We start from the raw sequence: 13104 nt of genomic DNA on the forward strand, positions 1-13104 counted from the left end.
CCACTAAGAAATAATCTAGCATTTTCTCTGAATAGTAACATAGTGAAGGTGTGTGTGCATGTGTCTGTAAGTAGTGCTTATACTATTAAAAAGACATGCTTTTTAGTAGCAAGTGTGTATGAGTGGATGTATGCGTGGAGCAGAGATTTGTTTTGAACTAACAGTACCGCTGGTTAAGTGGAGGCCACGCTGCGGCCACTGAAAGTGAGAGAAGGTAAAGCTAAGTCCCGCCTCCCCTCAGCCCCCGACAAGCTTTCCTGCAGAGACTACAATTCCCAGAGTGCTCCGCGAGACGAACGAGGACGCAGGAAGGAAGGACCCGGATTGAGGCAAGATGGCGGTCTCTGCGGTGAGTAGCTATCAAGGTAACTGAGACTCGCCGACCCTCTTCGGTCGGGGAGTCCTTAGCTGCTGGGCAGGCCCGATGGCTTCTCGACCGGGTGGCTGAGCTCCTTCTCCACTTGTGGTCGCCCGCAGTGGAAGCTGCTGGTGGCTCCCAGCTCTGTCCCTGCACTTAACAGGGCCCGCGTGTAATGGCGCGCTTCCTGTAAGGCCACCCTCGGGTCTCAGCGGGCATTCGGCGGGGTTCGATTGACTTTGCGACTCTAACGACCCCACTGGTTGTTCCCCACTCCAGCGCTTGCTTTGGGGTTGAATTCCATGCCAAGGGTCTAAGGTTAATAGTTTGACCACCAATAGGTTGTGCTGGCCTCGGGCAGAGGGAACGTAATGCCCCTCCTCACCACCCCAAAGGACTTTGGGCTTGTGTTCTTCCATACATGCCGTCTATTGAGTCATGTGACAAATCATGTGCTAGGGGCTTGGAGGTGCTGGGATTTGAACTTGGGGCTTTGAGCTTGGTGGGCTGGTGGCCTGTACCCTGAGCCACGTCTCCAAACCCGAACTTGTGTTTTCCATCTGTAAAATAAGATGTTACTTGACGGACTTAATTCGAGAGCACGTAATGCATAAGGAAGTGGGTTGTAAACCCTAAATAACACCACGGGTGAGAATCTAAGGTTAGCAGTGTCAAGTTCAGCCTGCAAAGACGCAGCCTGTGCCCTTATTTCCTTTCAGTAGTATTCATGGAAGGGCACAAGTAGTCATTAAGACAAATTAAGGACTAGGGTAATGTAGTTATGTGTTACTTATTCACAATATCCTATGAAGCTTGTGATTATTCACCCCATTTTACCATTTAAGAAACAGAGGGTCATTTGATTATTAGCCCAAAGTTTACGGTTTGTATGTGAATAAGTCTCAAGTCCTTGGAAATAATTCCTTTAAGTTCTTTTCCTTCCTTCCTTCTTTCCTTCCTTCCTTCTGTTGGTCATGGGGCTTGAACTCTGGGCCTAGACCCTGTCCCTGAGGTCTTCAGCTCAGAGCTAGTGCTACCACTTTGAGCCACAGCATCACTTCTAGTTGTCTGGTGGTTAATTGGAGATAAAAGTCTCACTGACTTCCTGGGCAGGCTTTGAATCAAGATCCTTAGATCTCAGCCTCCTGAATAGCTAGGATTACAGGCTGAGCCTTCAGCACCCAGTTTTGTTAGCTTTCTATGAATCAAAATAAGGACACTTTACACAATTGATATGAAGGAAATGGTGGTAAAGCTTGTTGGAAAGTTTAGATTATAAGATGGTGAAAGTTGCTGGGCGCAGTGGCTCATACCTGTAATCCTAGCTACTCAGGAAGCTGAGATCTGAGGATCATGGTTCAAAGCCAGCCTGGACACTAAAGAACCTGAGACTCTTTTCTCCAATTAATCAGTAGAAAAGGGGAAGTGTGGCTGTGGCTCAGGGGTAGGGCAGTAGCCTTGAGCTGAAGAACTCAGGGACAGTGCCCAGGCCCAGAGTTCAAGCCCTATTACCCACCCCCCCCCCCCAAAAAAAAAATGATGGTGAAAGTTTAGAGGATAAGATGGCAAAATGTATTTTTATTTTGTTTTTTAGACATGATTTGTCTATGTAACCCAAGCTCCCGTTGTACTAACCATCTTTCTTCTTTAGCCTCCTAATGCTAGGATTACTGATGAACATCATTGTGCCTGGCAAAATGGTGAAATTTTTGTTTTGAGATGAACAGACTAGACCTTCTTGTTTAACATTCCATTGAATCAGAAACACGATATAATATGTGGTATAATGAATTGTGTGTGTGTGTGTGTGTGTGTGTGTGCGCGTGCGCGCGCGCGCGCGCGTGCACACACATGTGTAGATACTGGAGCTGGAGCTTGAACTTGAACTCAAGGCTTCTGGCTCTCACTCAGCTTTTTCTGCTCAAAGCTGGCCCTTCACCCACTTTAGCATACCACTTTTTTTTGCTGGTGAATTGGAGATAGTCTTTGAACATGGATTCTCAAATCTCAGCCTCCCAAGGAGTTGCAATTACATGGCCTACTAGTGCTCTGCTGTAAGAAGATACTTTTTTTTTTTTTTTTGCCAGTTCTGGGGCTTGAACTCAGGATGCCCTTTGGGCTTTCTCAAGGCTAAAGCTCTACCACTTGAATCACAGCACCACTTCTGGCTTTTTCTATGTGGTATCAAGGAATCAAACCCAGGTCTTTGTGCATGCTAGGCAAGCATTCTACCACTAAACTAAACTGGCCCTGTAATAAGATACTTTCTGTGTTAGCTGGGTGGCTGTACACACCAGTATTAAGAGGTAGAGATGCTCTCATCCTATGTCTGAGTGACTTGATAAAAGTAACTACATATTTACTGAGTACTCAGAACATTGAAAAAGCTGCACTGGGTTCTGAGAAATAAGTAATGAACATAGTTCTGGGGTTTTTCATTTGGTATTTTAATGTTACTACTCTTATATCAAGTCATGTGGAACTACAAGGCTTGAACTCATGGTACAGTAGTTGTCTCTGAGCTTTTCTTGTTTTCATGCAAGCTAGGCAAGCATTCTACCACTAGACCAAACTCCTGGCCCCATCACTTCTGTTTTTCTGGTAACTGATTCTAGATAAGAGTCTCCCAGACTTTCCTGCTGGGGCTGGCTTCAAACTGCAATCTTCAGATCTCAGCCTCCTGAATAATTAAAATTACAGGTGTGAGCCACTGGTGCCTAGCAAAAACCTGTTTTAAATGGCTGATAGGTAGTGACTCCTATCTTCTTCTTGGAATGTTAAGTTTACCATAGGGAGCAGTGATTTTTTTTTTTTTTTAATCTCTTAACAGGAATGAAAATTGGTGTGCCTAGAAGGAGATTTGAAAGGGAGTTTCTTTTCTCATCTTGCCTGCTAATCACCCTGGGACATCATGGCAGCAGCAGTAAAGTGGGTGATATCAAAGAGAACTGTCTTGAAGCATTTACTTCCCATCCAAAGTAAGTGTGTTATTTTTTTTTTAATTTATTAAATCTTTAAAAAGAGTTTTAAGACAGGCTCTGGTAGCACATGTCTGTAATTGTAGCTACTCAGGAGGCTGAGATTTGAGGATCAAGGTTGGAAGCCAATCCTGGGCAGGAAAGTTTATGAGACTGTTATCTCCAATTAACTATCAAAAAAGCCAGAAGTACAGACTGGGAATATGGCTTAGTGGTAGAGGGCTTGCCTAGCATGCATGAAGCCCTGGGTTTGATTTCTCAGTACCACATATACAGAAAAGCCAGAAGTGGTGCTGTGGCTCAAGTGGTAGAGTGCTGGCCTTGAGAATGCCTTAGGACGGTGCCCAGGTCTTGAGTTCAAGGCCCAGGACTGGCAAAAAAAAAAAAATTTTTTTTTCTCCTTTGGATTTAAAAGAAGTTCTTTAATGTGAAAGGGCCTTTTGTAAACCTTTCAAAAATTACAGGTCTTGAATTTGTAACTACTAAAAATACATTTTGAAATGAGCATTTTGCATAAAAATGTTGAACCTATTACTTTCTTTTTTTAATTTTAATTTTTTTGATGCCGTCGTAGTGTTTGAACTTAGGGCTTGGGTAAGGTCCCTGAGCTTCCTTTGTTTAAGGCTAGTGCTCTACCACTTGAGCCAGAACTCTACTTCTAGCCATTTGGTAGTTTATTGGAGAGGAAAGTCTCAGAGACTTTCCTGCCTGTGACTTTGAACAGAGATCCTTGGATCTCAGCCTCCTGAGTATCTAGGGTAACAGGCATGAGCCACCAGTACTTGGCTAACAAGATACTTTTAATTTCACACAACATGTCCTTTTTCTAAAGTATGCATCTTGGAATGCCTGGACATTTCATGTTTTATCTTAGAAAGATTGGAATACCCATATACTTCATTTTCTTTTCTTTTTAAATCTCTGCTCTTGTTAACTTCCTTTGCAAGAAACACTGCACTTACTTCTTATCAGTCCTGCTCATTTTCTCTTCCTCAGAGCACCTTAGACATCTTCATCTCCACTCTTGAATCTGCACAGTGTAGTCTGGTAGCCTGACTGTGTACCTTTCTCTCTCCAATCCTAATAGCACACATTGCCTACCTGCCTGCCTTCCTGCCTCCCTGCCTCCCTCCCTCCCTCCCTTCCTCCCTTTCTCCCTTCCTCCCTTCCCCCTCTTTCCCTTCTCCCCTCCCCCTTTCCTCCTCCTTCCTCTCCTCCTTCCGCTCCCCCTTCTTCCCCCTCTCCCCTCCTTCCCCGCTCCCCTCCTCTTCTTCCTCCTCCTCCTCTTTCTCCTCCTCTTTTTCCTCTTCTTCCTCCTCCTCTTCCTTCTCTTCCTCCTTCTTGGCTTGAATTCAGGGCCTGGGCATTGTCCCTGAACTTCTTTTTGCTCAAGGCTAGCACTCTACCACTTGAGCCACAGAGCCACTTCCTGCTTTTTCTATGTATGTGGTATTGAGGAATTGAACCCAGGGCTTCATGCGTACTAAACAAGCACTCACCAGGAGTTTGGCCTAGTGGTAAGAGTGCTTGCCTAGCATACACAAAGACCCTGGTTTGATCGTTGATGTATCACATATGTAGGAAAAGCCAGAAGTGGTATTGTGGCTCAAGTGGTAGTTGCCAACCTTGACAGTGCTCAGGCCCTGAGTTCAAGCTCAGGACTGGCAAACAAAAAACAGGCACTCTACCACTAAGCCACATTCCTAGCCAGCACATATCTTTTTTGTTTGTTTGTTTCTTTTTTGTCAGTTGTGGGGCTTGAAATCTGGGCCTGGACTCTGTCCCCGAGCTCTTCAGCTCAAGACTAAAGTCTTACCTCTTAAACCACAGGACCACTTCCTGTTTTCTGATGGTTAGTTGGAGATGAGCCTCACGAACTTTAGTGCCCTGGCTGGCTTTGAACTGAGATCCTCAAATCTCAGCCTCCTGAGTAGGTAGGATTGTGGGCGGTACCACTTCTCCACCTTGTCTAGTTTAGCACAGCTCTACTAATTTTGTTTTTGTTTTTGGTGGGTCATAGGACTTGAACTGGGACTGGGTGCTATCCTTGAGCTCTTCTGCTCAAGGCTACTGCCCTATCCCTGGGCCTGGGCATTGTTCCAAGTTCTTCAGCTGTAGCCTACTACCCTACCCTTGAGACAAGTCCTACTCTTGAGGTTAATTGGAGGTAAGAGTCCTTTTGTGTCCGGGCTGGCTTTGAACCTTGATCCTCAGATCTTAGCCTCCTGGGTAGCTGGGATTACAGGCTTGAGCCACCCTGCCCAGCTAGCACAGATCTTCTATAATGGAATTCTTTCTTTTTTTTCCATCCTGGAGCTTGAACTGGACCTGGGGCACTGTCCCTGGGCTCCTGAGCTCAAGGCTACCACCCTACCCCTTGAGCTACAGCCCCACTTCCCCTCTAGTGATTAATTAGAGATAAGTGTTTCATGGTCTTAGTTTTTTAGTGCCTGGGTTGGCCTTGAACCTTGATCCTCAGATCTCAGCTTCCTGAATAGCTAGCATTACAGGTGTGAGCCACCACAAAAAGGCTTTATAATGGAATTATTTCTTACCTGTCTCCTGTACCAGTAGACTGTACCCTTGATCTCATTTGTTGTTGAATCAGTGGACACTGCTAGAGAAGATTTTTTTTGTGTGTGTGGGTCCTGGGGCTTGAACTCAGGGCCTGAGCACTGTCCTTAGACTTCCTCAAGGCCAGATCTCTACCACTTGAGCCACAGCACCAAGTTCAGCCTTTTCTATTTATGTGGTGCCGAGGAGTCAAACCCGGGTCTTTGTGCATGCTAGGCAAGTATTCTACTACTAAGCCAAACTCTTGGCCTGTCAGAGCAGTTTTATAGCAAATAGTAAACATTGCTTGGATGAGTAAAATTAGTTTTAAATCTATGTGAGAACATATGCCCAGATTAACTAAACCTGGTTTATTCTCTTGGGCTTTTGCAGATGGAGCTTTATCTTGTCTTTGTCACAAATCTACCTACTCTCCTCTTTCAGATGACTATAATTGGTATGTATTAAAATTCAATTGGAAAAGTAACAACCCTAGCTATTTTTGAAATGATTTGATTGTCTTTTCTGCTGGCTTTTTAGGTTGTTGTTTCTTTAATTTTCCTTAAAAAATTACTGTGATGATTTTATTTATCCAGTATCTGAGATTATAAATGTTTTAAATAAAAATCATTACCATCGTATTTCAGTTAATAATTTGTCATAAGACTTACATGCAGTTAGAAATCCTATCTTTTGTTTCTCAGGCTTTAGCTTTTTGGAAAAGTTAATTTATTTTTCTATAGTTTTCTTCTGAGGTTCATATCTTATTAGATTAACTAGTTATTTATCTTTTGTTTGATATTGAATTATTGTACATGAAAAATACTGAATTCAGTACCATTTGCTTGGTATTTATTCAGTTCTAATCATTATCTAAACAGCTAGGTCACACATAACAATGTGTTTTTCTTTATAACAGAGTCAGTGTGCTTGAATCATTTTCTCTTCTCTTTCTTTTGTTCCTTTCTTTCTCTTTTCCCTTCCTTTCTCTCTCTCTCTCTTTCTCTCCTTCCTTCTTTCCTTTCTCTTTTTCTCCTACCTCCCTTTCCCTCCGTTCCCTTCCCTTCCCCTTTCCTCTTTCTCTTTTTCTTTCTCTTTTTCCTTCCTTCCTTCCTTCCTTCCTTCCTTCCTTCCTTCCTTCCTTCCTTCCTTCCTTCCTTCCTTCCTTCCTTCCTTCCTTCCTTCCTTCCTCTTTCTCCTTCCTTCCTGCCTTCCTTTCTCTTTTTTCTTTCTTCTGTCTTCCTCCCCTCCCCTCCCCCTTCCCTCCCTCCCTCCCTTCCTTCCTCCCTCTCTTCTTTCTTTTCTTTTCTTTTCTTTTCTTTTCTTTTCTTTTCTTTTCTTTTCTTTTCTTTTCTTTCTTGTCCTGTGGCTTGAGCTCAAAGCCTAGGTGCTGTCCTTGAGCTTTTCTAGCTTAAGACTAGTACTCCACCACTTGAGCCACAGCTCTGGTTTTTTTTGTTGTTGTTGTTGTTGTTTTGTTTTGTTTTTTTAATTGAAGATTAATTGAAGGACTGGCTTGAACCTTTATCCTCAGATATCAGCCTTGTGAGTGTCTAGGATTATAAGCATGAGCTACTGGCACCTGGTTTTAACATTTTTTCTTGAGCCATCTGATTTGTGTAGTATTGAATTGACATACTCTGCGAGATTATTTTGACTTGTTTTAACTATCTTGCAGGTATCAGGCTTTTTAAAAATCAATTTGGAAATGAATTGTAGCTGTAAGGGTAACTTTTATAAATAATATGTCTGGAATATTCTCTTTCAGCAAAGTGGAGCTTGCTTTGACATCTGATGGGAGGACAATAGTATGCTACCACCCTTCTGTGGATATTCCATATGAACATACTAAAGTATGTAAAAAAAAAAAATTCTCATGTAGTTTTAAATTTGCTGTTAGAAATATTTACACTGCTGAAGCCGGTTGCAGTGGCTTATGCCTATAATCCTAGCTACTCAGGAGGTTGAGATGTGAGGATCTCTAAAGAATGTGAGACTTTTATCTCTAGTTAATCACTAGAAAACAGGAAGTGGTGCTGTGGCTCAAGGGGTAGGGCTGTAGCCTTGAGCTGAAGAGCTCAGGGACAGCACCCAGACCCAGAGGCCAAACCCCAAGACCCACAAAAAAAGGAAAGAAATATTTACACTGCTGAGCTAGAGGCTTGACTCAATAGTAGTGTGTTGCTTAGCAGGTTTGAATTCCTCAGTTCAAATTCTGTCTTCCACCCCCTCTCCCCCACAAAAAAAAAATAGGAAATGTTCATACTTTGTTATAGTATCCAAAAACAAAAAAACCCCAGTATTGTCTGATTTGCTATCCTCAGATAGCCTCCTGAATAGCCACGGGTGCCCACCTAGTGCTCAAGGCTGGCACTGTACCACTTTGAGGCATAGCACCATTTCTGCTTTTCTGATGGTTAATTGGAAGTCTCCTGGACTTTTGTGCCCAGGCTGGCTTTGAACTTGGATCCTGAGATCACAACCTCTGAGTAGCTAGTATTACATGTGTGAGCCACCTGTGCTCTGCTTCTTTTATTTCTTCTTCTCTCCTTAAGGATTTTTCTTAGTATACAAATTAAACATTTGAAAGCTATTATGACGTCATTTCTGGTCTAAAATCTTCAGTTGACTTTTTTTTTTGCCAATCCTGGTGCTTGAGCTCAGGGCCTGTGCACTGTCCTTGGGCTTTCTCAAGGCTAGCAATCTACCACTTGAGCCACAGCACTACTTCCAGATAAGAAGCAGACAAACAGACAAGCAGAAAGGCAGAAACACACTCTTAACAGTATGGGTACTCTCAAAGGGACAGACCTAGTTCCAACTTTTTTGGTAGTTTATTGGAGATAAGGGTCTCATGGAAAGCTGGGAGGATGGCCTAGTGGTAGAGTGCTTACCTAGCGTGCACGAAGCCCTGGGTTTGATTCCACATACACAGAAAATACTAAAAAGAGTCTCATGGATTTTCTTGCCCTGGCTGGCTTTGAGCTGCCATCCTCAGATCTCAGTCTCTGAGATATATATATATATAGCTTTTTTTGTGTGTGTGTCAGTCCTGGGGCTTGAACTCTGGGCACTGTCCCTGAGTTTCTTTTGCTCAAGGACAGTTATTCTCCCACTTGAGCCACAGCGCTACTAGCTTTTTCTGAGTAGTTTTTTGGAGATGAATGTCTCCTGGACTTTTCCTGCTGGGCCGGCTTTGAACCTCGGTCCTTTGATCTTAGCCTCCTGATTATAGGTGTAAACCACAGATGCCCAGCAATCTATTGCTTTTTTAAAGCTAGGTATAATGCATATTATAATAGTTGTTATAATAGTAGAATGTAGTAATTGTTAATAATAGTGTACCAATATGAAGAAGACATTTATGTTTGGATGTTTCATATCTTTTCTTTTTTTTCTGTCATGGGGCTTGAACTCTGGGCCTGGATGTTGTCCCTGAGCTCTTAAGCTCATGGCTACTGCCCTTCCCTTTGAGCTACAATGCCACTTCCAGTTTCTAGTGGTTAAGAAGATAAGAGTCTCACGGACATTAGTGCTTGGACTGGCTTTGAACCAAGATCCTCAGTTCTCAGCCTCCTGAGTAGCTAGGATTACAGGCATGAGCCACCACACCCAGCTCATATCTTTTCAAGTCAATTTTTGGTTGTACCATAATACAACATCATATAGTATATGATTCTTTAAAAGTGAGGCAATGTTATCATTGTTCATGTTATTTTTACTAATATAACTAAATTATTGAGTTATATTGTCACATCTAAAATGAAAACACTTGACGCTCCAAGTGATTCTTTTTTTTTTTTGAAAGTCCTAGGGTTTGAACTCAGGGCCTGAGCACTGTCCTTGGGCTTTCCCAAGGCTAGTGCTCTACCACTTGATCCACAGCACCACTTCCAGCGTTTTCTATGTATGTAGTACCAAGGAATCGAACCCGGGTCTTCATGCATGCTAGGCAAGCACTCTTATTACTAGGCCAAAGTCCTGGCCCCAAGTGATGCTTTTTAAAAAATATATAATTTTGTTGTTATTTGTCAGTTGTGGGGCTTGAACTAGGCCCGGGTGCTGTCCCTTAGTTTTTTTGCTCAAGGCTAGTGCTCTACCACTTGAGGTACAGGTGTTTAATTGGAGATAAACATTTTTAGCTAGGCGCGGTATAATCCTAGCTACTCTGGAAGCTGAGATCTGAGGATTGTGGTTCAAAGCCAGCCCATCCATGACATGAGACCTTATCTCCAATTAACCACCAGAAAACTAGAAGTGGTATTGTGGCTCCAAGTAATAGAGTATAAGCCTTGAGCTGAAGAACCAGCACCCAGAGTTCAAGCCCTATCACTGCCCCCCCAAAAAGAAACAAATGAACAAAAAGAGTTTTAGATTTGTCTGCCTTGGCTAGCTTTGAACCACTATCTTCAGAACTTCTTAAGTAGCTAGGATTGCAGGCGTGATTACTAGGGTTACTAGCCTTTGACAACTAACTTTTTTTTTTTGCCAGTCCTGGGGTTTGAACTCAGGGCCTGGGCCCTGTCCTTGAATACTTTTTACTCAAAACTAGTACTCTGCCGTTTGAGCCCCAATGCCTCTTCTGGCTTTTTCTATGTGTGTGATACCAGGGTGTTGTGCATGCTAGGTGAGCATTCTACCATTAGGCTATGTTCCTGGCCAGCAACTAACTTTAAAGTTGAAAAAAATAACTTACACCAATAGTACTGTAACGAATTACTGCATCTGTTGTCTTATTTTAGATTCAGTAAAATTCTGGCTGTGGGTACATTTGTGTGTTATTTATTATGGATTATTTTGTAGCCCATCCCTCGATCAAATCCTGTGCATAATAATGAAGAAACACATTATCAAGTGCTGAAAACCAGACTGGAAGAAACAAATGGACCTCTTGAACAAGGACCCATGATAGAACAACTTAGCAAAATGTTCTTTACTACCAAGCATCGCTGGTATCCTTATGGACAGTAAGTTTTCTTTTTTTTTGAACTCTGGGCCTTGGTGTTGTCCCTGACCTCCTGACCTCTTCAGCTCAAGGTTAGCATACTACCACTTGAGCCACAGCACCACTTCAGTTTTCTGGTGGTTAATTGGATCAGTGTCTCACAGACTTTAATGCCTGGGCTGCCTTTGAACTGAAATACTCAAATCTTAGCCTCCTGAGTAACTAGGATTAGACGCATGAGCCACCAGTACCCTGCCGTTTTTTGTTTTTTTTTAAGTCAACTCACTATACACAGTTGAATATACAGCTTTCCTTACACTGACAATGTCCATACAGGTATTGTACATGGTAAAACTACCACAAGTATGATTATATACTATAGAATATTTAATCTACATATACTGTACCTAAAATGAAATAATATTTAGTTTCCTCTTATGTTAAGTAGATTTAACCAAAGCTTTTAAAAAGTTTATTTTCTGGTCATGGGGCTTGAACTCGGGGCCTGGGTGCTGTCTCTGAACTCTTTAGCTCTACTGCTTGAACCACAGTGCCATTTCCAGTTTTCTGGTGGTTAAGTGGAGTAAAGCTGTGATCCTCAGATCAGCTAGGATTACAGGCATGAGCCAGTGGTGCTTGGCTATGAGTATATTTCTTTTTTGCCCCTTCCTTCATTCTCTCCCAGTTTTTTCCTCCCATCCCCACCCGTTAGTTGTGTAGTTTATTTTCACCATAGTGTCTGGTATTTGTTCACTGTCCCTCCATTTCTGTGAGGGGAGGTATTCATTGGGATATTTCTATAAAAGTACAAGTGAACTCCAATCATTTGCAATGGCCATTATTCTCCTTTTCCTCTTTCCCCCTTGAAAAACAATTTCATAGAGCAATTTCATTGTTCTATTTTTACATTTATAAAGAAACTGCTTTAATGCTATTTATCTTTATTCACTCCCCTTGTTTGCCCAATCCCCTTGCACAAATGCAGTCTCTCAACAGAGCCTGGTTCTAATTTCTTGTTTTTTTTTTTTAAATTAAAATTGTACCACCAGCCTATGTTTCTAACCTCTTTTCTGATATTCTTCTGCTAAACCAGCTTCTGTAACCTTTGTGTTCTCAATTAATCTCAGTTCTTTTGCTGAACGAACTACACCCTCTGATATAATTTATGACTTTTCTTTTTGTCTCACCTCTAGCATCTGGTCAGCAAGCCCATTAGCCTCAGCTCTAAGCTTACCCAAGAGCCTACTATTTATTACCACCATTTCTTCTGATACGATGCTTCTCAGAAGCCACCATCCTTTGCTTGTTTATAGCAAAGTAACCTTGTTAAATCTGTTATTAGTTCTTAGAATTTCTTTTTTCAAATTTTATTATCTTGCTCAGAAAAGCTATAGGCTTTATCTTTCTACCGATCTCATTTCCTACTGTACTTATCTGCTCATTCTGGCTTTGTTGTTCTTTTACATGCCATTCTTTTTACCTCAGATTATTGTGAGATTATCATCACAGCATAAAGGAAAATTTCCCTAAAAGCTTAATTCACAGAAACAGTTTTCATAATGGGAGAAATGTGATTTATTGTTAAGTATCTGCACTGTGTATAATAGTATAATTATAATTAGTTTTCAAGTAGTTCTAATCCAAACACCAAGATAATCTTCATAATTTAAGAATTGTATCGAGTAAATTTGATCAAAATAATCTTATTTCAGAATAATCTTATTTCACTATTTTATTTTCAAGGTATCACAGACGTCGTAAGAAAATGAATCCTCCAAAAGACCGATGATATCAAGCTTCTAAGAAGAACCAGAAAAATGCTATCCTATGCTTCATTTACTACTTGAGGAAATACAATCTCGTGTACTCACTAATAGGGTATATAGTAAAGAAATAAAAAATGTCTTCATAAGCTGCAATATGCATTTCTTTGTACATACTCTTACTTTCACAGTCTTACTTAGAAAAACCCAGTTCATTTCTCCCTCCCTCTCTCCTCTCCTTCGCTCCCTCCATTCCTTCCTTTCTGTGTGGGGCTTGCAACCCCAGCAACCAGAAGCCTGTCTCTGTATATTTTGTTGTCATTGCTGGTTTTTGCTGGTTTTTGTCTACTACTTGAGCCACAGCTCCACTTCCAGCTTTTTGGTGGTTAGCTGAAGCTATGAACCTCATGTCTTTCCTGCCAGGGCTGGCTTTGAAGTAGGACCCTCAGCCTCCTGAGTAGCTAGGATTATAGGTTTTAGCTACCAGCTCTTTTTTTTTTTTTTTTT

The 13104-nt window shown here is 41.8% G+C and overlaps 1 protein-coding gene across 1 annotated transcript; it reads left to right on the forward strand.

The window, feature by feature from the left end:
• Positions 1-248: 248 nt before the first annotated feature.
• Positions 249-12753, forward strand: Mrpl42 (mitochondrial ribosomal protein L42). Its single transcript, XM_090328389.1, has 6 exons — positions 249-349; positions 3189-3336; positions 6283-6346; positions 7658-7742; positions 10693-10856; positions 12578-12753. The coding sequence occupies exons 2-6, from the start codon at positions 3270-3272 to the stop codon at positions 12621-12623; spliced, it is 426 nt and encodes a 141-aa protein (XP_090184515.1). The 5' UTR covers positions 249-349; positions 3189-3269; the 3' UTR covers positions 12624-12753.
• The last annotated feature ends 351 nt before the right edge of the window (positions 12754-13104 follow it).

The sequence above is a fragment of the Megascapheus bottae genome, chromosome 2 (assembly GCF_031878675.1).
Source record: "Megascapheus bottae isolate mThoBot1 chromosome 2, mThoBot2.hap1, whole genome shotgun sequence".
In the NCBI taxonomy this organism is placed as follows: Eukaryota; Metazoa; Chordata; class Mammalia; order Rodentia; family Geomyidae; genus Megascapheus; species Megascapheus bottae.

Excerpts from the sequence above, each read along its gene's own strand:
- Mrpl42 (XM_090328389.1), top strand. The coding sequence starts at position 3,270 with ATGGCAGCAGCAGTAAAGTGGGTGATATCAAAGAGAACTGTCTTGAAG. Across the intron at positions 7,743-10,692 it reads TTCCATATGAACATACTAAA|CCCATCCCTCGATCAAATCC; the intron begins GTATGTAAAAAA and ends ATTATTTTGTAG. Across the intron at positions 10,857-12,577 it reads CGCTGGTATCCTTATGGACA|GTATCACAGACGTCGTAAGA; the intron begins GTAAGTTTTCTT and ends TTTATTTTCAAG.